This window comes from Danio rerio, chromosome 9 (assembly GCF_049306965.1).
Source record: "Danio rerio strain Tuebingen ecotype United States chromosome 9, GRCz12tu, whole genome shotgun sequence".
NCBI classification, from domain to species: Eukaryota; Metazoa; Chordata; class Actinopteri; order Cypriniformes; family Danionidae; genus Danio; species Danio rerio.
Window position 1 is genome coordinate 21,214,976 of NC_133184.1, and position 25,972 is coordinate 21,240,947.

At 35.8% G+C, this 25,972-nt stretch overlaps 3 protein-coding genes across 14 annotated transcripts in view; 1 reads left to right on the forward strand and 2 right to left on the reverse strand.

The window, feature by feature from the left end:
* The window catches only part of tmprss3a (transmembrane serine protease 3a), a 66,817-nt gene extending 57,261 nt beyond the window's left edge, over positions 1-9,556 (reverse strand). For 2 of the 6 annotated variants that reach the window (XM_073912593.1, XM_073912591.1), the window contains exons 1-2: positions 1,889-3,090; positions 1,634-1,737 (exon numbers count right to left, since the gene is read on the reverse strand). The gene's annotated coding sequence lies outside the window, so the exon portion shown is untranslated. Of the gene's footprint in view, positions 1-1,633; positions 1,738-1,888; positions 3,091-9,194 lie in introns of those variants that run through there. The other 4 variants (XM_073912592.1, XM_073912594.1, XM_073912595.1 and 1 more) reach the window with 4 other exon arrangements.
* A 350-nt stretch (positions 9,557-9,906) lies between these two features.
* The window catches only part of si:ch211-141e20.2, a 144,543-nt gene continuing 128,477 nt past the window's right edge, over positions 9,907-25,972 (reverse strand). For all 3 annotated transcript variants that reach the window (XR_012385277.1, XM_068223585.1, XM_021478891.2), the window contains one exon: positions 9,907-10,631. Coding sequence is in view for 1 of the 3 variants with exons in the window: in XM_068223585.1 (XP_068079686.1) it covers positions 10,537-10,631 (95 nt within the window). In the remaining 2 variants the exon portion in view is untranslated. The remainder of the gene's footprint in view (positions 10,632-25,972) is intronic.
* Positions 11,560-25,972, forward strand: part of pdxka (pyridoxal (pyridoxine, vitamin B6) kinase a) — a 37,395-nt gene continuing 22,982 nt past the window's right edge. For 2 of the 5 annotated variants that reach the window (XM_073912291.1, XM_073912293.1), the window contains exons 1-2: positions 14,209-14,287; positions 15,435-15,489. In XM_073912291.1, coding sequence (XP_073768392.1) covers positions 14,285-14,287; positions 15,435-15,489 — 58 coding nt within the window. In that variant the 5' untranslated portion in view covers positions 14,209-14,284. Of the gene's footprint in view, positions 11,641-14,208; positions 14,288-14,959; positions 15,275-15,434; positions 15,490-25,972 lie in introns of those variants that run through there. The other 3 variants (XM_073912292.1, NM_001126449.1, XM_021478775.3) reach the window with 3 other exon arrangements.

The window sequence follows — 25,972 nt, forward strand, 5'->3', positions numbered from 1 at the left end:
CTGTAAAACCATATACTGGAAAGGACATGTGATTTGTGATTAAGTTCTTGTTCCCTGTTCTTTTGTTCCACTTTTTTTCATACAGCCTTACAGCCTATACACACCTGTTCTCGTGTCAAAACACATATGTTTAGTGGCCGTGTCTTTTGTGATCTATTATTAAAGTCTGTTTTTGTTCTTTGCATCTGCATTTTGGTTCTCTCTTTCACACAAAAGTAGATGAGCTGCTAACACATTTCTTGCCATTTCACAATAAAATGCTGCAGTAAAACTAAAAGCTCATCTTATAATATACAATAATGAAAAAAACATAAATTGACATTCCCAACATTTGAGTTTTTTTGACTTCATTTCACTAATGTTTTAACCTGTGTTTTATTTATTTATGGACATCAGTTATGTGCAAATGTGGTGTTTTGTGTTTTATCATTATTGCATCATCATGTCTTAAATGTTGGCACAATAATGTTTATATCATTTTAATATATATTTTATTTAATAATATATGTACAGTCCATTTTAATACACACAAGAGATGTTTAATAGTGTGAAGATTTTAAAACAGATTTTTACATGTAATAGTTTTAGAAAGTAAGTTTTGAGATTTGAGATGCGGACCATTCAACAGCTTAGCTCATGCTCAGCAGGGGAGGTGAAATTTAAAAATAATTTAATGATAACTAAATCAACCGGGATTTCTCTATTTTAGCCAATAATCCTGATAGACTTTTGTTGTGCAATAAGGAAACACGCATGGACAGTGCTTTTACATAATTCATTCATAGAAAGAACGTCCAGAATGGAGAAATTGATGAATTTGTGCCAAATATTAGCATCATTGACCCATAACAATGTACAGTAAGTCACCTATAACTGTCAGCATGTTTGTGTGCTCTTGATAAATTACTGAAAAACAGCTGCTGGTAAAGTATATTGATTGCAAGTACTTAGTTTATGATCACATCTCTGTTTTGTTCTGTTGATTTGTAATTTCAAATATTCGTAGCTTGAAATAGATGGAAATATGAAGTTCAGTAAAGTTAGCAACAGATTCGCACATTCGTTTTTTCTGGATCAGTAACTCATGTCATTGTGACCTATTCGCTATTAGCATGACTAAGTTACTATGGCGAGGGCTTAAACGGAGCAGTGCTCATAATGTCGAGTGAAAAAAAGAAAAAGCAGCTTTGAAACACAACCTTCTTTGTATTTTTGTAGGAAACACAGTTTGGAACTGTTTAGGGTAAGAGGTGTGTGAGTTATTGCCATCGGTCTATCACTGAATGTGTCAGGAATATAAAAAAAAAACAACTTAGCTCGGCTCCTTTAGCACAGTTTGATCCACAATCCATATGCACAACGCTATGGCTGTTTCCCTCGCTCGAAAGCTTGACAGTGTCCCTGCGTGTAGCTATGGTTGCTAAGCCAGGATTGGTGGGTGGCGGTTTTTGGGTGTGGCTTAGCGAAGGGTAAATTGTAAAAATTTAAAGCTGTTTTGTAATTGTTTACATTACTACTATATGTTTTTTACAGTATTATTCCAGCAACTGCATCTGGCTTTTTTTTCTTTCTTTTTTTTTAAATAGCAGGATGTTTTTTACAATGTCCATCCGGTTGCAATAACATTTCTCACCATTCCATGAGCATTTCCTTCCTGATTCATGCACAAATACAACTGGCTCTTCACTCCACGGATACCCACGACACCAGGCCTCATAGCGAACACTTTCAGCAAACCTGCACAAAGAACAGGAATAGACAAACAGAACTGGCATAAACGGATGCAATAAAATGAAGAAAAATGAGTGTAGATGAACAATTGTACTGAGAATAGAACATGAGCAGATGGTTTGTTCTCACTGTATTATTGAAGGGAAAATATACATACTGTATTCAGAAGGCTCATGAACGCCACTCACGCTGCCATTCATCAGAATCTGCAGATGAAAGCCGATGCCAACACGACAATACAGCAGCTGATGCGTGATGAAGCCTTCAGCCGGATTAGATCGCTCCACACCTGCTGGGATCATCAAAGAGTGCGGATATTAAAATATATTTTAATACCAATCTAATAGGAAAATTAAGCTGAGTTGAGTTTAGTAATACTTATCCCTTTGCAGGAAATTTGTTTTGGACTCAAAGCAGCACATTTGCGTTGAACTCAGTCCACATTGAAACAAACAAACAAACAAAAAAAGGCAACTAAAAGTATCATCAAGGTTATTTACTATTTGAAATGCTAATAAATTTTATCAATGATTTTATTAATTATATTATTCTTATAAAACAGCAACATGAGATTTTTACTTACTCCAAACAGTCTTGAGTCTCCTTAAAAAGTAAAGTTGTTGTTGGAACTTTGAGCAGAGATCGTAAATGTAGGCTTTCCAAGGTACATTGCTAAGAATAATCACTGTGGTCTGTAATCAGCCAGTCTTTTCAGGTCTACCCTAATTTCTTTGGTGTTTCCCACATTTACAGTAAGTTGATTTAAATCACACCACTGTTCAAAGCCCAATATTTTGTTATTTCATCATTTATCATGAGGTTCAGTATTACAGTATTTCAGCAGGCTCAGTATTACAGTATTTTACAGTGCAATTATTCTCATCCTGACTAAAACAATCATTTGTTTATGCTATAAACAGGATAGGAGAGCATACAAAACCCTGGAGGACACCTACACTGTTTAAACTAACATTTGATAGAGTAGCTTTTACCTTAACACATTGAGTGTGATTTGTTAGCCCCTTAAAAATAAAAGGATTACGGACATTAAGCTTCACCAGCTTATCCAAATTAAATAAGCAAATATTTTCTAAAACATACAGCGAGAAGGTAGTTTATACACTGGGTCATTATTCTGATGATGTTGTTCACTTTGTGATCTGTTTTTCATTTGTTTACTCAATAAAAATATGTATTACAGACACGCAGTATTTCAGACATGTTGAGTACTGTATGGGAATACAAAAAGAAAGTAATCTGGAGGAACAAAAACACAGTGAGACCACTGATAACTTTTGAAACTATGTTAAAAATAAAGCACAAAGGCTTTTCATTCATCAAATGTATTCGTTTTGCCCTAACCTTTGAAAGTGAAGTAGTTTGTTTCAGTTCTTTTGAATGTCGGTTTCCTTAACCAAAAGTGCAACCCATAATTTGAAACAGTAATCATTCTCAAAAAATGTGGTTCACCTATAAATAAACATTCTGTCATCATTTACTTACCCTCAGGTTGTTTCAGTCCTGTATAAATGTTTTTGTTCTGCTAAACATAAATGAAGATATTTGGCAGATAATATATATATATATATATATATATATATATATATATATATATATATATATATATATATATATATATATATATATATATATATATATATATATATTTGGTCAGTAAACAAACATGCCTCTTATAGTTAAAAGTAAAGGGTGAAATATGGAAGTAAATGGTGACAGAATTTTTATTTTAAGGTGAACTTTCAATTTCCAAACATAGTAATACATATCATATAATTATGGTTAGCAGTAAGTTGTAATTGCTAAAATGCATATCATCTTGCAAAAATAACGCCAACACACACTGCTCACATCATAGTTTTGATATCAGTGAATGCGTCACAGATCTGTCCTTGTGTTTTTGATTGCTGAAAGCGTGACCGAATAAGACGTACACTGCATAATAGAGTGCAGATCCAGTGTATGAAAGGGACAGTTCACACAAAAATGAAAATTCTGTCATCATTTACACAACATTAACTTGTTCCAAACCTGCTGCAAATAATTATTAATCATTGAATTCCTTATTTGTTTTTCCTACTATGGATGTCAATGGTTACATGTTTTTAGATTTCTTTAAAATATCTCATTTAGTATTCAGCAAAAGACAGAAACCCATAACGGTTTATAACCACTCGAGGATAAGTAAATAGTGAATACACTTTCATTGTTTGTTGAATAACACTTAAGGCCATTCCATTCAACCATATATTATACTGCATATTGTCACATGTTCACAATGAGAGGACACTTGTTATGCTTGCTGTGTTATCTGAACTTAATGCCCCATAATTCTTTGCATCCCTCATCATCGAACTGGTCTCAGGTGATTGTTTGTTCATTTATAGTTCTGTCTATTTAAGCCTTTGTCTTGATTGTTTGTGGGTCTTGTCTTGTTGTATTTTGCTCTTAGCTCCCCAGATCACAAGCTGGCTGCATTGTGTTTGATGTATATTTGCCTTTTATGGACTTCACGTTTTGCTTTGTTTTTGCACTTTGTTGTTTTTAAATTTATTTAATAAACAATAGCTCCACATGGATCCATTCTTTTGTGACTCTTTAATTGTGACATACTGTATAAGTGCACTGTGAGGCATTTGATCATTACTGAAATTATTCAATAGAAGCAATTGAAGTGATATTACTTTGCAGCATGTAGACCGGACACTTTTTTCGGGAAAACATTGTGCAGTTGTATGCTCCACACAGGTGAGTGGACCTGACAAACCACCTGTAGGAGGCACTCTTTTTCCTTCCCATATAAGTACTAAAGACATAAAAAATCATGTTTTATGCATGATTATTTTATCATCACAATATGCAGAGGACAACAGATGGTAAGTGCAAACCAATGTTGTTTAAAGAACAACTTCAGTGCACAGAGAGAGAGAGAGAGAGAGAGAGAGAGAGAGAGAGAGAGAGAGAGAGATCTGATTTGGGTGTGGTAGGCTATTGTTCAGGCAGTAAATGGTAGTCCACACAAAGAGAAACTAATGGGCAATCTGTCTCTTAGCAGGTGGTGAAGGTGCAGGGTGTTTGTGTTACTTAGAAGTCAGTTGATGGTGATCATTAATTATTAATTCAAAGTCCACTGACAGTAAAATGGATATGGTGGTCAAGTCACAACAAGACGGCGTGGTGGCCCAGTGGGTAGCGCTGTCACTTTACAGCAAGAAGGTGGCTGGTTCAAGCCTCTGCTGGGTCAGTTGGCATTTCTGTGTGGGTTTCCTTTGGGTGCTCCGTTTTCCCCCACAAGTCCAAAGACCATGCGCTATAGGTGAATTGGGTAAGCTAAATTGTCCTTAGTGTAAGAGTATGTGTGTGAATGTGAGTGTATGGGTGTTTCCCAGTACTGGGTTGCAGGTGGAAGGACATCTGCTGCATAAAACATACACTGGATAAGTTAGGAGTTTGTTCCGCCGTGGCGCCCCTAAATAATAAAGGGACTAAGCCGAAGAGAAAATGAATAAATGAAAGTAACAACAGACTGGACTGACTGACCAATCAGAAAAGATTAAGAGGAGTTTAGTTAAACTTGATTGAACAGTTTTAGACACTGTGAGACAAAGAGCTGATTGTGCAATGCATATCATGATAAAACCTTGGTGGGAAATACAGGTAAATCTGCTATAGAACCTTTACATAAGAATTGTAAGTAAAGTATGGTACTGAATCTTCATTCATTCATTCGTTTTCTTTTTGGCTTAGTCCCTTTATTAATCCAGGGTCGCCACAGCGGAATGAACCGTCAACTTATCCAACACATTTTTACGCAGCGGATGCCCTTTCAGCCACAACCTATTTCTAGGAAACAGCCACACACACTCATTCACACTCATACACTACAGGCAATTTAGTTTAACTGCTTATTATTTATGCTGAAAATGTTACATCAAAATTAAATGAACTATTAAAATAACCCACATTTACAATAGCTTTATTCCTAATATTCACATGAATATGTGTTTGAATTTGCTGCTAATACAGGATTATTAACAATGTGCGTCATGTTTAGTGAATAAAACACTTCCGTAAAAGATCCACCGGTTTTTTCCCCATTTCATGCCTTCTCAGGAAGCCTTCTCATCAAGCCTCCAAACAACATGAATGTATTAGGTGGAACCCAGCATATTTTCAATTGTGTGACCTCATATTATCAGTATCGATGTGCCTGGATTGCTTTGCAAACATTTTATTCCAACCACCAAGGAAGTATTAAGAACTGTTTTGTGTAAACTTGTATATGGAGCATCCATTTTATAAAATCAATATTCCCCAAGAAGCCATACTGTAGTTTACACTGAATTTATAACTGCACTCTGCGTTGTACCTTACAACACTGTTAACTGTTCTAAATTAAATGTAATTCCTGGGGCTTAATGTTTTAATTTACTGCAGTGTTTAGTTAACAGAAAGATAATCGATACAAAGTGATACTTTAAAATATTGATTGTTCACTAAAATGGATAATATTTTGTTTAAAGTACACATGGATTCAAACTAACCATACTGATTTTGCTAGCTCACATTGCTATAGTTTTGGGGTGAACGTTCATCTGTGGATGTCATGAAGAAAAAAAAAAACATGTTTGCTCTTGTAATCTAACACAGAAGTCTGAAAATGTGCATCCTGTTTTCAGTTACATTTTCAAATTACATCTGTCTGAGGTATTCACTGTGGTGAAGTTTGACATCCTTAACCACCCCCATACAACTGTCAGTTTTGACAGCGCTTATGACAACAAATACAACTTGTAAACAGTGTGTGAAGTTTGCCTGTCCTCCCCATGTTGGTGTCGGTTTCCTCTGGGTGCTCCGGTTTCCCTCACAGTCCAAAGACATGTGGTACAGGTGAATTGAATAAGCTAAAATCATCTGTTGTGTATGTGTGTGAGTTAGAGTGCATGGTGTTTCCCAGTTTTTAGCTGCGGCTGGAAGGGCGTCCACTGCGTAAATCAAGCTGAATAATTTGGCGGTGCTGTGGTGACCTCAATTAATAAAGGGACTAAGCCGAAAAGAAAATGAATGAATGAATATTGTGGTTCTGATTCTTTGCTGCATGTCTTGAACTTTTTGCCTGTTGTATGGATTTCACTTCTGGATTGTCTCTGATGCTGTTTAAACTGGTTGTCAACCCATGTCTGCCTGACCATTCTTTAATAAAGCTGTTTTTGAAATTAAACCGCCACCAATTCCCTTTATCTCAACAGTCTCACGGGCCCACACACTTGTTATACCTACATACCACCTCTGCCCACAAGGAGCCTTTAAAATCAAAGTTACAGCTCTATATTATATAATTTTTCATTGTTACACTATTATCTATAGTTATAATTATTAAAAATGCAGAAAAAAATATTACAATAAGCTTTATTTTTGTGTCACAATTAACCTGCATAAGTGTACAGGCAAGCATCCCACTAGTTCATGATTTTTTTTTTTACTAATATGGTATACTCAATGGTGTAAAGTAAGAAATTACAAATACTCAAACTACTGTAACTGAGTAATTTTTCTCAGGAAAACTTGACCCAGAGACTGTTAAGATACATGTCACTGATGAGAGATGAGAGATGTTTACTGTATGATGACCGAAATGGCTTTAAACACCCAGCAGGCTCAAGATGTCAACCTAATGTCAGATTGACGTTGTACACCAATGTTATGGGGATGCTGCATTTTGTTTAGAAAATCGGGTTAACGTCAGAACACAATGCCAGGCTGGCGATAATGTCTGATTTCCAACCTAAAATCAACCAACTATCAATCTCTAATGATGTTACAGCTTGACTTTGTGTGGATGTTACCACTATGACATCTATCAGATGTTATTTTGGTTGCCATACCTTAAAAGTCAGTATCTGCTGCTTAAAAACTAAATAAATGTGCCAGCAAAAGAAGAGGATCTCCTTTGAAATTATTGTAAAATGTTTTAAATAGACTTTTAAGTTCAAATTGTATTACTGGTAATATATTTGCAATATATTATTTATGGTAAATATCACTAAGTTACAAACATTCATTGTGTCATTTTATTTTTGTTTTAGTCCCTTTATTAATCTTGGATCACCACAGCAGAATGAACCGCCAACTTATTCAGATTATGTTTTACCCAGTGGATGCCCTAGGTTACAAAAAATAATATATATTTTTTATTTTACTTAAAATGAACATGAGGCGAGGCAGTGGCGCAGTAGGTAGTGCTGTCGCCTCACAGCAAGAAGGTCGCTGGGTCGCACCTCGGCTCAGTTGGCGTATCTGTGTGGAGTTTGCATGTTCTCCCTGCCTTCGCGTGGGTTTCCTCCGAGTGCTCCGCTTTCCCCCACAGTCCAAAGACATGCGGTACAGGTGAATTGGGTAGGCTAAAATTGTCCGTAGTGTATGAGTGTGTGAGTGAATGTGTGTGTGGATGTTTCCCAGAGATGGGTTGCAGCTGGAAGGGTATCCACTGCGTAAAAACTGCTGGATATGTTGGCGGTTCATTCCGCTGTGGTGACCCCGGATTAATAAAGGGACTAAGCCGACAAGAAAATGAATGAATGAATGAATGAATGAAAATGAACATGACTACAAGTATAGTACAACTACGACAACTAGATTATTAAACTTTATTTAGAATTAAATATGAAATTATGAACTGCAAAAAATTATATAAAATTCCAAATGTGCAAAATGGTTACTGTTATAATGAAACAACCTTTTGAAGAATGTGGGGGTTGTTGACATTTATTATATGACACAGAAAACATACTGAAAGAATGAGTGATGACATATTAGTATTCTAAAGGTATATATATATATATATATTTAAACAGTTTAACTCAGAATTTTTAGCCCCCCTTTGATTTTTTTTTTTATATTTCTCAAATGATGTTTAACAGAGCAAGGACATTTTCACTGTATGACTGATAATATGTTTTAATTTTTAAAAGCCATTTTTAAGGCCAAATTATTAGCCCCTTTAAGCTATATTTTTTCTGATAGTCTACAGAACAAACCATCGTTATACAATTACTTGCCTAATTACCCTAACCTAGTTAATTAAGCTTATAAATGTCACTTTAAGCTGGAAGTGTCTTAAAAAACATCTAGACAAATATTATCTACTGTCATCATGGCAAAGATAAAACAAATCAGCTATTCGAAATGAGTTATTAAAACTATTCTGTTTTTTCCCCCAGAAATTGAGAAAAAAATTAAACAGGGGGGCTTAAAAATTCAGGGGTGGCTAATAATTCCGACTTTAACTATATATATATATATATATATATATATATATATATATATATATATATATATATATATATATATATATATATATATATATATATATAATTTTTATTTTAGTTTCGTGTTCTCATCTAAATGCTGAAATGTTGTTTTAATTAAATCCTGGTTGCTCTTACCTTTCTCTTGGATCTTTGCATCTCTCATTGACAGCAGCCACAAGTGTCTCAATCTTCCAGCCGGATCACCTGAAGACTCTTCAACTTTCTCTGTGCAGTCACAGTGTTTACAGAATGGTAATAAAACAGACAGAAAGCTTAAAAACACTCCAGGGAAATCCATAACAGAGGCTTCCGGTCCACAAATGTCTGGTCTTTGTTCTGTTTGGCCTTCAGGTTAGGCCTTTGACAAACTTATAACAACAGTGAAATCAGTAAAAAGGTCTATGAGGCCCAGTTCCTTTACTAAAAAGACCAGAGCTGTGACTGAATGTGATAAATGAACATTATGTCCTCAACTCAGTGTAAACAGAGCTTAATATGCACAGGGTCAGCACTTTTATACATATATAGACTATCTGTTACTAAATGAACATTTAGTGACTAAATAAACCCAATGGAAAGAACTCACACAGATATACTTTTGCGTCTTTGGACATGACTACATGATGAAATCTTCAGTATTATCACTACAGTGATATCAAACACCACTCATGACGTCTACAAATTGCAGTTAAGTGATGCTAAGGGAACATGCAGGTGTATTTAGGAATATTTAATGTGTAGATGTTGTGGATGGTCATCAATGAGTGGATCTAACAAATTAGAAAAAGTTGAGAAAGTAGGAAAATGCAAAAAAAAAAAAAAAAAAGAAAAAGAAAGAAGGGATTTCTAAATTCTCTTTGACTTTTGTTGATAGTTTATTGCAGACAATACAACAAACATCATTTAATGTGATTTTCTTTAATAAACACATTTCAAAAAAAGTTTGAACAGAAAAGCATTTACCATTTTGTAATGTTGCCGTAGGCGATGTGGTGGCACAGTAGGTAGTAGAGTCTTGGCTGGGTCATTTGGCGTTTCTGTGTGGAGTTTGCATGTTCTCCCTGCGTTTGCGTGGGTTTTCTCCAGTTGCTCCGGTTTCCCCCACTGTCCTAAAACATGCGGTACAGGTAAATTGGGTACGCTAAATTGTCCGTAGTGTATGAGTGTTTATGAATGTTTTGAAGTTGGCGGTTCATTGCGCTGTGGCGACTCCAGATCAATAAAGGGACTAAGAAAAGAAAGTGAATGAATGAATGAATAATAGAATAATGTTGCCATTCCTTTTCACAACACTTAAAAGATGTATTGGGATTAAAGACATCAAGTGATGAAGTGTTTCATTTGTATTTTTGTCCCCTTCTCCAGACTTAACAAGACTTAACGTGGACAACAGTGGGGTCTTCTTTATTGTATTTTGTGCTTTAAAATATGCCACACATTCTCTTGTGGAGACAGGCCGGGACTGCAGGCAGGCCAGTCAAGTACCTGTATCCTCTTCCTCTGTAGCCAGGACTTTGTAATGTTTGCAGAATGTGGTCTTGCATTGTTTTGTTGAAATATCCATGGCCGTCCCTGGAAAAGAAGGCAGCGTAATGTGCTTCAAAATCTATATGTACTTTCTGCATTAATAGTGCCTTCAAAAAGTGCATGTTACGGCTGAAGTATAATGCACTGTTGAAGGTTAAATATCCAAATGTCTTCCAACATTTCTTTGAAGAATATTGTTTTGACCATTTTAATAATTTTGAATATAATGAACTACTTTTAATAGCTAATGTAAAAGCTGCTAATTGATAATGTGATGTAAAAATACATCCTAATAAAGTGTTTAGTGTGGTAAACATCCAAGTCTATAAACAATTATACACAAACTTATTTCCACAACCACAATAAAGAAAAATTGTACTTTTAAAAATGTATTTACTGGTGTAGTTTTATTTATTTTTTTAACCTTTATGAGTTTATATATCCCCTAATTCCAAGTTTCTCTCACAATTCTGAGTTTATATTTCACAGTTTAGACTTTTGTACTTATTCTTGCATGTTTTCCATGCAATTTCAAGTGTATCTTACAAAGCTAAAATGTTGTTTTGTTTTATTTCTGAATTCTCTGAAGTTTATGTCACAAAGTTAATTGTGATTCCAAGTTTAATTTATTCACATTTCTCAATTTATCCTCCACAGCTGTTTGTTTATAAATTGTAATGAATATTTTTTTTTTTTTTGTGAATTTGTCAAATATGTGATTATACAGCACATGATTTATTGAATTACATTAATGAGGCATCTAGAACTGATAATTGTTGCCATGTGGATTTACTGATATACATATAATTTATTATTTTATCATGGGAACAGCAAAAGATTGTATTGAATTTATATTTAATTTAATGATTATTTTCCTGTGGGGTTGTAGAATGTCTTTGTCTGGTGTTTTAGGATATACATAAAGTTGCTAATTAGATTAGAAAAAAAAAATAAGATTGAAGTGTCTGATGATGGGTGGGTAAGTGTGTGGGTGAGAGGATGCTGGCATATGCCTTTTGCAAGTCTACAGGAAAGTAATGAACAGCTCTGTTCGGTGAGTCAATACACACTTTTAGGTTTGATAAATTATTCTTATGCAATTTATTTATTTTGTAGTAAAACTTATCTTGTGAAATCATTTATTTTATTATTTAATTTTATTTTTCAATTGTACTATTTGAGTGTTCTCCAACCCTGCTTCTGAAGGCACCAGCAGTAAAATTTTTTCAACCTCTCGCTAATCAAACACACCTCAAGGGGTCAGATAAGGGAGACATCCAAAATATGTACTGCTGGTGTGCCTCCAGGGGGCTGTTCCAGAAAGCAGGTTATGTGACATACCCGGGTAAGTTTGAGAGTAAGTAGGTGAATAACCTCAACTTTGGTTCCAAAATCGGAGGTAACTTCTGGGTATGTTAAGTAGCCATAGCAACTTACTCTCTGAAGATAACCTGCTCCGGAGCAGGTTATGTTCAGAGAGTAAGTTGCTATGTTTCAGAGTTTGTCTGTTTCAGAGAGTTTACTGAGCATTGCGTGCTCTTTTGATGAGAATATTTATGGATGTGGACACACAGATACAAGTTTTTTCGTTGTGAGAGGGTTATAAGTGCATATTTTTTTCAGAACCAAATTCATAATGTTAATGTATTTAACAAACCTTTTTGAAATCAAATGTGACAAACCGCGGGTCTGCGCTTACCATAAAAAACATTCAGTGCAGCTCTTTGTATTCGCGTCAGGGCATTTTAGGCAACTGTACAATGTGGCAGTATGACCACCTGTACAGTATGCCTGGCACTGAACTGTTTTTTTACACTTTTGTACAGTTCCTTGGTCATACATTACTGCGTATCATTACACAGGTGATTCAGAGCACGGGAATAGCGTAGTAGACAGAACGTCGATAAAGAACAACGGAGCGCACAACGGAGCGAGTTCGAATCTCACTAACAGAACTTGTGTTTTTTCTCTCCTTCTGCACCCTCACATTTTTCTGTATAATATTATAACTGGCAGCTTTGTCTTTTGTAGGAAGATATATCTTTAATTTAAGATGTAGGACGTCGTTCTTATATATACATTCACGCACACACACCTACATTTTTTAATATAATATTTTTTTCAGGGTTTCTAAATGCTATTGTGTGCATTAATTGCAACCGATTTTAAAGCTCCATCAGTCACTAAAGGACACTGATAATATAAAATTTGTCCAAAGTATAAGTGTGCAGGTACAACTTAATTTTCTATCCTTAATCTTTTGGTGTTTCAGCTATTAAACTCATTACTGCTTACCAGCTCATCACACACCCCACCTCATCACTATGTTGAGGCTAAATGGCTGATTTTCAGGAAGTAATGATTCAAGTGTATAACACAAATATAGTAAAAAAAAAAAAAAAAAAACTATAAAGCAAATGTTGCTTAACACAATGTTTATTTTTATTATATTTGTATTATAAAATAGAATCATTACTGGGCACTACATTGTTACTTGCTGGAGGACAAAAGATACCCTTTTCTGCCTTATACGATGACACGTACCTGCAGCCTGACCCAGAGGAAATCTCAGTGACCCAAGCAGACAAAACAGATGGAAGAGTGCTAAAAAAATATAATTAGTCAAAAAACTATGTTTAATCAAATAGTTTGGTCTGTTCATTTCTTCATTTTCTGAAATAAAATGAATGATTTTGTACACTGCTTTATACACACACCTTTCAACGTGTAACATATTTTTCATATACATTTCTCACCTTAAGTTGATGCTTATGTGACTTTATCTTTGAAGATGGACCTTATACAGCTACTTTAGAATTTAAATATGTAGATAAAAGATTTTGTGATCCAAGAGTAATATTCAAATATGGAAAAGTGCAGAAAATTCTTACACTGCTTGTTAGTTGAGGCAGAAGGAACTTCGTCTGCATGCAAAATAAAAAGAACCTAAAGCTATCTGACAACAATCACTTACAACAGTGACAGAGTGTGTGGTTTAAGTCAAAAACTCAACCACTGAAAAGCCTTTATTATAGGACACAGCAGTTAGACAGGCCTCTTTCTATTAGCTGCATGTCAGAAAGAATATTCTAGAGTGTTAAATAAAGAGCTCCAGTAATTAAATATTACCTTTTATGATAATGTTTCTGTGTTTAATGACTTTGGACAGAGTTCTAGCTCCAGAAAGATTAAAATTTCTATAAGCCTTATTAGTCAATACACATATTGTGGCCTTAAGAAATTAATGGCAAGAAAAATAAATGCATGAATGGTTACACAACATACTCAAAAAGGATGTTAAAGAGTAGTTTAATTTATCATTACAATAAAATGGACGGTGGCATGTGTAATTTAATGAACCAATAAATTTTCTCATTATTTATTTTTTATTTTCTTATCTATTTCTTATTCTATATTTCTTTCCTTCGTTGAAGCAGATGTGTAATCTCTGTGTTTAAAACCTCCAGCTTCGCCTCTGTAAAGTGCGTTGCCCTTTTTTTCTCACCGTGATTTTCTATGGTGACTCGTGAATTCGGCGATCTACTGAAAATGCCTTCAGGTGTGTGCCGTGCACGCGCATTAACCCGCGGTTATCTTAAGGAGGTTGATTTAACTAACTCTTGTCACCTGTTTTGGAACCAACATACTCGCGGTAAGCAGGTTTTGGGTAAATCAACCGAGAGTTTAGGTTTTAGCAGATGGTAAGTTAACCCAGCTTTCTGGAATACCCCCCAGGAACAGGGTTGAAAAACACTGGTTTCAAGCTTTGAATCCCTGTATATCTTACCATGATTTTCTTCCTTGTTCATCCTTGTGAATTTATAACAATTTTGACTTTCTTGAATTTCCAAATTCAGATCAAGTTTATTCACAAATCTGATGCATGTTTATGTCTCTAACTCCTTTTCGGAAGTGGCTATTTGCTTCATTTATTAGCTTCATTCTCCTTGCAGTTTTAGGTGTTGCTAACAATTTCTCAGTTTTTTTTTCAGTTCTGTCTTTATTTATTTTGATTCATTACTTTTTTTGTCTTGCAACTTCTTCATCATGCTTGTCTAAATGAAAGTTTCGAAATATTGATTTCATATCTTGCAAGAAAACAAATTATTTTTTCATATGTAACAGAAATGCCTTCCTGTGTGGACTACGTAACTTTAATTCATTTAAGAACTGAAAGTGATCAAAAAAAATTAATAACTACGTAAAAAAAAACGTGATGAAACTTAATAGCAAAATCCATACCAGGCGTATTTATTAGCGGATGTCAAGAAGTGCTTTATATGCAGGAGCTCTAGCAGCAGCAGGATTCTGCTTAGAAAGCCGTTCTGCTTTGACGCGATTGGCCAGTTCTTGTAAACACACTGAAGCAGTTAGGTGTCTTCGGCAAATGCCTGAACCCCCAAGAAAACTTATCTAAGCCCCGTCCATTCATCACGTAGGGAGAGCTGCTGCTTTCATGTCTGACATTTCTTAAGTTTGTACATATTTTACTTTTTACGCTTTTAAACGTTTAAACTCGTCTTTTTGGCTGACGTGTCATATATATATATAAACATTAAAGGCTAACGTTAGTTGTGATTTGCTTTAAACAAGCATCAGCAAAAGCAATGGACTGCAGAGTTCTCTCAGTTCAGAGTCATGTTGTGAGAGGCTATGTTGGAAACAAATCTGCTACTTTTCCTTTGCAGGTAAGAGAGGCGGCTTTTGCTATTATGCAAACTAGTCGTAATGTTAGTTATCAAGCAGTTTGAGGTGTTTTACTCATTTGCATCCTGGAGCCTTACAGCTAATGTCATGTTCTCACGCCGTGCATGGCTGTATTAAAAACATGTGACCTGTTTGTAACAGGTGCTGGGCTTTGAAGTGGACACTATAAACTCTGTGCAGTTCTCCAATCATACAGGTAAATGAACACATGTTGAATTTAATCAACATTAATCTCCTAGCAAATCATATTAAAATAAACAAACATTTAAATAGTTAAAATTCTTCCTGATATAAACTTAATTTTCACGGCAAACAACCCAGTCACAGCTTCATTGTGCTCATGATTATGCAATCTAGGCTTAAGTCCAAATCACGTGATTAGATTTTTTTGTGATGCATTAATTACTCCTCTTGCAATATTTCTCTGGGAAACTTGCAGATAGTAGTTAAAATTTCACTTATTAATATAGTTAAGGTTCTGAATGACTGAAAAGCATTGGTAAAGTTTGATTTAATATGTTAATGTTTAGAGTAAAGCGCAAGGACACAGTATTTTATCTGCTTGAGTTTATCTTTAGTTCTTGTGGGAAAGGTTTCTTCGTGGTCAAAGCTCAGCTTTTCTGTGGGAAAACCAGCTTTTCATGTGGGAGTATTATTTTCCTATCAGGAGTGTAACACAGCAGTATTTTTTCCCTCCTATCAAAACAGGGATTTTTTTCTCTACTTTTTGCTGACATACAAGACTTTAGTCTGTACATGAGGAAAAAGTTATAGATAGAGGGAGTTTAAAACAAAACAAAACTACAACTATGCAGTAATTATTGATGTTTTTTGTGGATTATGATGGGGATTTTTAAAATGATTAATTCTGCAATTATTTCATCAAGCCAGTAAGTGGCAACAAGTGATTGTTTTCTGCCACTCACAAAACTCCCACCCATTGTGAACTGTGTACACCCATAGAAAATATTTAGACCCAACAAATAAGATGTACAGAATGTATTCTGATTGCCTATAAACTTTCCATCCATTTGAATTACATATTTTTAACATACTACTTTAATAAACTTATGTGACTGATATTTGATAGTTAATCAAAAATGAAACAAATAAAAACACGATATATGTAATAATATCTATAAATCCAAAGTATTTCTAAATGCTTCTTATTAATTTAAAAGGCTTCATTCAAATTACTGGACCTGGCTTTTTCTACAGCTAGGTATATTTATATCATATTCATATTTTTTTAATTTATTAGTATTCAATTTTACCAGATTTTGAATGATGCTAATGATTCTGACAACATATAATATAATAAAATTAAACTAAAATATAATTAAAAAACTGACTAATTAAAATCTAAATTTTACAAAGAGTCAATGGTACTTTATTACTTTTCTATTTAGAGTAATATGAATTTATACTTTCCCCTACTGTTTGGGATTTGAGAGGACATGTAGGTACTTTTTTCTTTCTTTTTTATGAGTAATGTCAATTTAGACAAACCTTTTCCTGCTATTTTGAAATTTTACTTCTATTTTGAGTAATTAAGAATTTAGACTCTTTTTACTTCTATTTAATAGGGGAGATTTTGGATGCAGCTCATAGGATCACCAGATTCAATCAGTATATGAATCAAAAACAAAATGTCTTTATGGTTAAAGACTCAATCATATATTTAATTGAATTGTTTAAACTAATCATTCAGGAACAAACCTGCGAGTGAGTTATTTATTTAGCTTAAATAAATATATATACTGATAAACAGTGGACATCAAATTGAAATTGCAGGAAATTAACTGCATGTTGCCAAAGGTGCTTCTGATAAACATTTGCTTTCACACTTTATAAACTGCCAAAAAAAAAAATTCACACATTGACAGACTTGTCTTAACTATCTTTCACTGAAATCTGCACACACTTTGGGTTCTTTTTCCCCAAGCATATGCTCTAAAAACATCCTTGAGTCAAACAATGATGGACAAACCCATAGCCGAGTTAGTTTTGGTGGACCTTATAAGTGAATGGCGTTGTAAAGGTGCAACATTCTAGAAAATCTTCAGACGTTGTAGGTTTTTCAACAGTTTATTTTGATGTCCAATTTATACATTTTAAAACACCACCACTGTTTATTATAGCATGTGACACTTGTGGTAGATTTATGTTTAGCTTTAATTTCCGCAGAGGTGTGAGGTGTTAAAAAAAAAGATTACCTTCCTGTCACAGTATATCTTGGTCGGTTAACTTAGACCAGGGTATGTCAGTTTTAAAGCATTTTAAACGTTTTTAGTTGATTAACTTCCTATTGGTTAAAGTCCTGGATAGTTTAATTTCACGCTTGATCGCTATATAAACTCCAGCAGACAGTGTGGGAAAGGACACTAAGAACAAGCATACCATATTTTTATCTTCTTTTCCATAATAGTGAGACATGTCTCTTTAGTATTGATCCCTTTAAATAGATATTGTTATTATATTAGTACAAAACTTGTGTTACGTTTGACCTAAAACACACATTATATTTAGCTGGCTTGTACCCACCTCGCATGCTCACAGCTCTCGGCCCTGCCCCACTTGCTACAGTGTTGTTTTTGATTGGAAATGTTTTGTTTTGTTTCGATGTTCCGTTTCGTTCACATGAAATAATTAACTGTTTGGGAGTCTGGCAATTCTTTTAAGGGAGTTGTTTTATTAGTTGTGTTATCCTGCTCTGATCCTCCTTTACATTCCTCACCAATACACCCACAGTTATGGGTCACAAGCAGGCCCGTGCAGAGACCGTCCAAAGGGCATGTGCAGGATACATTTTTTGAATAGCCGGGGGGTTAGGGGGGGGGGGGGGGTGGTTGTTGCGCGCGTACTGAAGAGCGGTGTTGTCGCACGCGTTCTGATCAGCTGTGTTGTCGCGCGCGTACTCAAGAGCGGTGTTGTCGCGCGCCTACTGAAGGGCGGGACCGAGGGTGTGCCGCGTCGCGGGGGCACTTTTGATCATTTTGGAAGGGCACTTTCTATCCAAGACTAAAAAGGGCATGTGCACTGCACAGGTTGAGCCCTATGTGTGCACGTGCCTGGTCACAAGCTCTGTTCCTCCTCAAAGCTCACTCCTGGGTCCTCATGTACAAAGACTTGCGTTGAATTCATACTGTTACACCTGGCTCAGGGATGTAACATAGTAAGGGAGAAGACAAGGAGAAGTATAATCAAAAAGATTTATTGAACTCAATTTAAATTATATAATCAAAATATCAGTATCAGTATGTTCAAACAGTGTGAAATGCAAGTGTATGGATGCGGTAAATGTTGTCAGTGATAGTGTATGGATGCGAAACAAAGCATAATGTCCAAATTGGAGAGCGGCTCTGGCCAACTGCCAAATGAATGCACAGCGGCCCCAACAAACTCTCTGCCGGGGTTTAAATAAGGGTGCTGACCAGCCTCAGGTGCGCTGAAGGCACGCCCCCAATCTAGAATCAAAATCAAACACACAAACACAAAACAACGCAGTCCTAACAATACTAAAACATTGCTAATGCACAAAACTGTAAATGTGCATACGCAGTAAAAAATTCAGATGTATGAAACACTGCATACGCGGAACCCCACACATATTTTTTTTCTAACATCCGAATTAACGTGAAACTGAGTGCACGAGTGCAATAAATATGGTAATGTCCTCCGGAAATAAAACAAAAGAAAAAAAATAGAGTGTGAGAATTTAGCTGACGCAGTTAACGCAGTGGGGTCTGAACATCGCACTGTGAGTGAATTAAAAAAGAAATGGTCCAATGTAAAGGTGTAAAATTTTGTAGTGTCTATTTAGCCTAAGTGCAAATAACACACCTCTTTGGAATGAGCTAGTTGAGTGATTCCTGCCCATCACCTTTTGATTGACAGAGACAGCATAACTAAAGAGAGCAGCAAACAGCAGCGTGAGTGGCGTAGCTCGTAAAGCGCATGGCAACATGTTTTGACTCGATCGATCATGAACCCAGTTCGAATGCAGCGTCTGATGAACTCCTTCCTTTTCCCCCTACTACATATCAAATTTTGCCTACTCTTCATCACAAGGAAGACAAGTAGGAATAGTGTGTGTATTATATTAAGCGCATTTGAGCATCACATATTATTTGCACATTTATTGAATGGAAATGTTTTCGATTCACGTATGCAAATTCGTTTTCAGATGGCACTTTTATAGCAATGTGCGTGCAGTCATACCTGCCAACACTTCCGTTTTTTCTGGGAGTCTCCGGAATATCAGAGCCATCTCTCGTATTGTTCTGTATCCCAAAATTCCACCCCCCTTCCCCTCGCTCCTCAACTTTTTGGTACACTCCGTCCAGCTTTTTGGTATAGTCCCCTTGCGCATCAAACCCAACGCACAACCATTTCCATATCTGCTTACCGCTCTTCAGTTCACCCGGCCCCCTCCATCCCTTTGTTCATTTTCAAACATTTTCATTGACTGTAAACAATGTTGTATTTTACAGTCATTGGCTGATTATATGATTTCACTATTTAGAACTTGCAAACAATACTTTTCTGAAATTATATTATTAAAAAGTCTGAATGTGAAAATATAACACCAACTTCACCCGAATGTCAGTTTTAAATATAATTCCTGCCCCCGCTGGCCTGTCAACAACTAAGCTAACTGGTGAATAACATTGTCTAGTGTTATATAAGGTTGTCTATTGCTGGAATATTTGATCAATTTTAAGCGTGTTCAATAAAAAAGGTCAAGAGAGGTTTTCCTCAATGTAAAAAATATTAGTATTTTTTTGTATACAAATTAATAATTCGATTCACAGAATTCTGGTATCGTCAATGCAATGCAAGAATTACATTCAGGAGGTGCACAACAATTTACCTTTCCTGACTCCAGCTTTTATACACAGCTGATATTAACAGGTGGAGTTTAGTGGAATTTGTCATGTGACATTTTTCAGTCCTCCGATGGCTGCACCCATACATACTTCTTTTTCTTTTTTGATTACTTTGCACATTAAAAGCATAAGTCTTCTCAACTGCAGATGTGTTCAGTTTAAAACTATCTCTGCTTACAGGAAGTTCAGCTGCAGAGCTCAAGTTTATTTTAGACGTACACGCCTTTGCATTCCTATTAGCCTCATCTACTTCTGTAAAATGCTTCATTAGTATGCAAGGCATATCACACACAGAAAAGAAGTTTGGTTAATATCACCTTATGCAATACAAATACAATTGTTTAATGAAAAAAAGAAAAATTCCTTTTTCCAACACTGTCATCATCTATTCGGTGCATGTCTATGACTTAAATTTCCAAAGCTCTTATGCTAATGTTCAACGAAAAATAAATACATATTTTCTTGCATTGATTAATAAATTATATTTAGTTGAATTTACTGCTTTAACATTTACTCAGTATTTTTTACAGTGATTTTTTTTTTTTTACCATGTTCACTAAAAATAAGTACGGCATATTTCAAGTTTTTTTTTTTCTTTACATATGAAAAAGAATTAAAATATAAGAATATATATATAGAATATAATAAGGATATATATTTAGGATATAAATATAAAGGATTAAAATGTTACAAAACATATTATTTTCTAGCCTACATAAATTGTAAAACCACTGCCTTCATGCCTTCTTCATCTCGGGAGGCTTTTTCAGTTCATTCATAACAATTTGCTTTTGTATAATGTTATCTTTATTAGCAGTATTATTTATTATATAAATATTTGTATTTGTTTTATTTAAAACAAGCTTAGATTTGCCCACCTGTCAGGTTTCAGACCATATGGGGCACAGCAACTTGCTTATTATTGTTCATTTATTTGTTTGCGGAAAATTAGAACTGAATTTAGAAATAGTTTTGAAACAAATCTTTGCACTTAACAAACAAAAGTAATCATTTATAGGCTAATGGATGTCTGTGCGTACAAGGTTTCCCTATCCACGAGGGCGAAAGTGAAAGTAGATTATGAGATGCCTTATCTCCCATTCTTGCGCTGTAGATGCTCTGTTTAACTGTTTTCTTGCTAGTGAAATGCTCAGTTTTTCCACTTACAAAATTTGTCATGTAAATATCAAATGCGCTTATGGCGCAACGCAACTGGCTCTTAAAGGGAATGGGAGATGAGACTCTGATTGGTTTATTCTAAAAACACACCTATAACTCATTAAGAAAATACTGTAAGCTCAACCCTTTTAGATCATGTGCCACGGTGCAAGGTGGATTTTTCTGTCCCTAAAATAGCAAAAGTGGATTCTGACATGCCCTTAAAGCATTTGCGCCCTGCGCCCTGCACCCTGCGCTTTGCGCATGGACCGTCAAAATAGAGCCAAAGGTATTTTCCCACATTCAAGTGTTTTTCACTCTTTAAATAAACACTTGTCAGACTAGACTAGTCATTCTGCATGCTTTTTTTACATCAGTATTTTGAGCATTGTCGTCATGATTCAGATGAATCAGAAGCACCACTCATTTGTTCTAATTCTTTTTACTTCCCTTTTACAACTTCCTTTAAACATGTGGTCACCATGAAATTCTATTGATCTATTGTTTGTGTAGTGGGCAGGTGTGCTTATTTGCAGTCGTTGGGCAGATTTTTCCTTTAAACTCTCCCCACAAGTTATTAGGGAGTTTAATATTTGACTTTTATCTTATTCTGTACAATATAATATTTCTGTGTGTTATAATGCAAATCATAATTTTTTTTTGATATTTAATAGATTTCCTTCTTTCCTTATGGATATTTGCATACAGCACACTGAATGTACTAATTTATGGATAGTAACACATTATGTTTGGGGTCAATTAGAAACACTAATTTTAAACATTTTATATTAATTATATTTCTAAAATAGAATATACTTTTAAACAGAACATCAGTATGGAACACAAAGCAGCACTAAAATCAAGTGGTTCAATCTAAGTTTTGTCTTTGAATATATTTAAATCTGATTTCACAATGCATCCAGAAAGTATTCATAGTGCTTCACTTTTTTCCAAATTTCTTTTATGTTACAGCCTAATTCCAAAATAGATTAAATTCATTTATTTGCACAAAATTCTACACACAATACCCATGATGACAATGTGAAAAAAGATTTTTTCAAATTGTTGCAAATTTAAAAACCTGAAAAATCACATGTTTTCACAGCTCAATGCTTTGTTAATGCAGCAATTACAGCCTCAAGTGTTTTTGAATATGATGCCACAAGCTTGGCACACATGTCTTTGGGAATTTTGTCCATTCCTCTTTGCAGTACCTCTCAAGCTCTGTCAGGTTGGATGGGAAGCGACAATGTACAGCCATTTTCAGATCTCTCCAGAGATGTTCAATAGGATTTAGATCTAGGCTTTGGCTGGGCCACTCAAGGACATATACCGAGTTGCTGTGAAGCCACTGCATTGATATTTTGGTGGTGTACTTTGGGTCATTGTCCTGCTGGAAGATGAACCGTCGCCCCAGTCTGAGGTCAAGAGCACTCTGAAGCAGGTTTTTATTCAGGATGTTTCTGTACATTGCTGGCTGCATTCATCTTTCCCTCTATCTGGACTAGTCTTTTAGTTCCTGCTGCTTAAAACATCCCAACAGTAGAGCTTGCCCGAACCCACTGTTCAACACCTGCCAGTGCCCAGGATTAATGTACAATCAATTTGTTTATTACAACATCAAAAACCATTCCTGCTAAGGTGAAAGAAATAATGGCAGAAAAGTTTCAGCTTTTGCTGTAAAGACATTAGGCCTCTTAATATTGTAAATTGTGAGGGGTTTGAAGAACTGGCGCAAGAAATAATTAATGTCAGGGCTGCGTATGGGAGGGTTCCTGCTAACTCTGTTATTCCCAGCCATGTGACAATTGCGAAGAAGTGCACTGACATGGCATGAAGAATTAGCTGGAGGCATGAGGCGAGAGCGCACGCATTTAAAAAATAGCACTGGACACATTGGGGTTTTTGATAAACTTTCTGAAGCCATTTTTTGAAGCACAACGGGAACTTGAGTGAGACAAGTAGCTCACACTTAACCATGGTGTGAGAAACTGAAACACTACTGACAGCCCAATGCCCTAGACTCCATTTAGCAAGCTGTCATACGTAAACAGCACGAAGACTGGCTCGCACGTTAAGTGATAATACATGACCTCCACAAGATAGCAACATTCCTCTGGCCAAAATTTAATCAGCTAAGAATGTTGTCACTCAAAAAGGAATACCGTACATGTTCATGCCCACACTCTTCTGCAAGTTGGATTGTGAAGAGAAGTAGCTAAACAAATCCGGCAGAGCCTTTATCTTAATGTTATTGTCTAAAACTTGTCTTAATTCAGATTTTAACTTAATTTATTTGTTAAGAAAGACTTATTTTTATTGGTGTGTTGGCCAATGTATAGGCTAAGTGTATGCCTAGGGCTATTTAGAGTGCTGAGTTGTACGATGTTACAAAGGACGTATTTTGTTTATTTGTTTCATCTTCCAAGTTGCTCATAGCTAGGGTCAGTCGGCATCTGTGGACATTTTTTTGCTATTTCTGCTCAGAATTGTGTTAAAAATCTGAGGATTTAAGCGGATATTTTCCCTGTAGGGAATGGTATTAGTCTGGGGATGAGCTGTGCCTGGCATTCACTCCAAAGAGTTCAATTTTAGTCTCATCAGGCCAGAGAATTTTGTATCTTATGATCTGAGAATCCATCAGATGCCTTTTGGCAAATTCCAGTCAGGGAGTGGCTTCTGTCTGGTCATTCTACCATACAGGCCTGATTGGTGGATTGCTGCACAGATGGTTATTCTTCTGTAAGGTTCTCCTCTCTCCACAGAACACTGGAGCTCCAAATGAGGGACCATTGGGTTATTGATCACCTCCCTGACTATAGCCTGGTTTATACTTCTGCGTCAAGTGATCGGCGTGACCCACGGCGCAAACCTTGCGCATAGCCGTGCATTTATACTTCTGCCCGCTTTTTCTGTTGCTGTGCAATACACTTCCGAAATGCTAGCTGGCAGTAGGTGTTTATCTTTCTCTGTGTCGAGTTCCTTTGCTGGTGTTTTGGTTTCTGAACGCTTCCTTAATGTACAAGTGGCTCAAAGTCGCTCATTTTGAGGCGGGAATCGGCTGACATGCAACAACTTTAATCATAAGTTAACAGCAGTCTCCATCCGGAGCTCCTTTATATGTAAACACCCGCTGCATCACGCTTGCTCGGCTCTCGCTTCCACCCACACTCCTCTGTGCTACCAAGCTGACCAATCACAGAGCTTGCGCTATGTGTACGCGTTGCATTGTTTAAGAGTTGCGTGTCAGCAATGCCAACGGCTACAGCAAGAGGCTATGCGTCAACGCGTAGACTGCCCTGTAGCATACGCGTGCGCTTGACGCAGAAGTACAAATCAGCCTTAAGGCCCTTCTATGTCTATGAGCGGAACAATGAGATCTGCTTTAGAACACACATCATATGTTGTTTTCATGGCTAGGAGAAGTTAGCCAAAAGCTACAGTAACTGACACACAATTACCTACCAAGGAAACATGAGAGGAGGAATTGAGGAAAAAGCCAGAGACTGTCACTGATCGGAAACTACCTCAAACATGGTATTGGATGGACTTACATTTAATGGTGCGAGCTGAAAGAGGCTGCCATGACTAGCTGCTATGTGATGATATTTGTGGAACATAGTGTAGTGTAACACAGGCTATTTTACCTGGTCGATAGACACGGTTTCCAAACAAAGTATCAGCCTATTTAACAAAATTCAGAATTTGGCTGCCCACTCAAAGCTTGTGTTTCCAGTCGGTCACATTACCATATGTATGAATGGAAATCTATGGGGCAAAAGGTGCAGTGCGACCGTGGCTTAACTTGCATAGTTTTGCTTTAAGAAATTGTTACCAGCTTCCAGGTCAACACCAACAACTGAGGAATCTGAAAGCGTTCTCTATTTTTTCAAGTATCTTCTTTTTTTATAATGGGTTTTGAATGTATACTAAACTTGTGAATTATGTTAAAAATGATCTTTTACTCCTGTTAGGAATACTTCAAATAGAACGAGCAGTGACAACAAAATTAAGAAAATTGTAGGGTGTTCTCTGAAGTCATTGTAGGGGAACAGTACCAGTCAGTAAAATGAAAAAGTGTCAGATATTCAATGAAAAGAAAGTTTACTGCAGACAGTTTGCAGTTTCTTCTGCAGGAGCCAGCTTCAACACTCGCAGAATTTGTAGGCCACTCTGCTTACAATCTCAAAACAACAACAATTATACTCGCACTTAACACCACTTACTGTGTCATATATATATATATATATATATATATATATATATATATATATATATATATATATATATATATATATAGGTGTTTAAACCTCATAGGTTAAAACACAGATAGACCTAAAAATTTCTGTGTGTGTGCATAATTCCGAACAATATCATCCAAGGATTACTTGGGCGTCACATCTTATTCTAGTTTTAATCTGAAGAGGGATGACACTAAGGTCACAATATGATCTTGTCCCTTTAACATTCAACTTTGATAATAATCATAAAGACATAAGGACTTATACTTGTTACTCCATCCTGGAGTGGACACCTCTCCCCACCTGCATATAAATAACTTACTCTTTTTTTGTTGCTCTTACCACATGAATTAGGCTAAAGTAATTAAATATAGAAAAAGAGAGAGAGAGA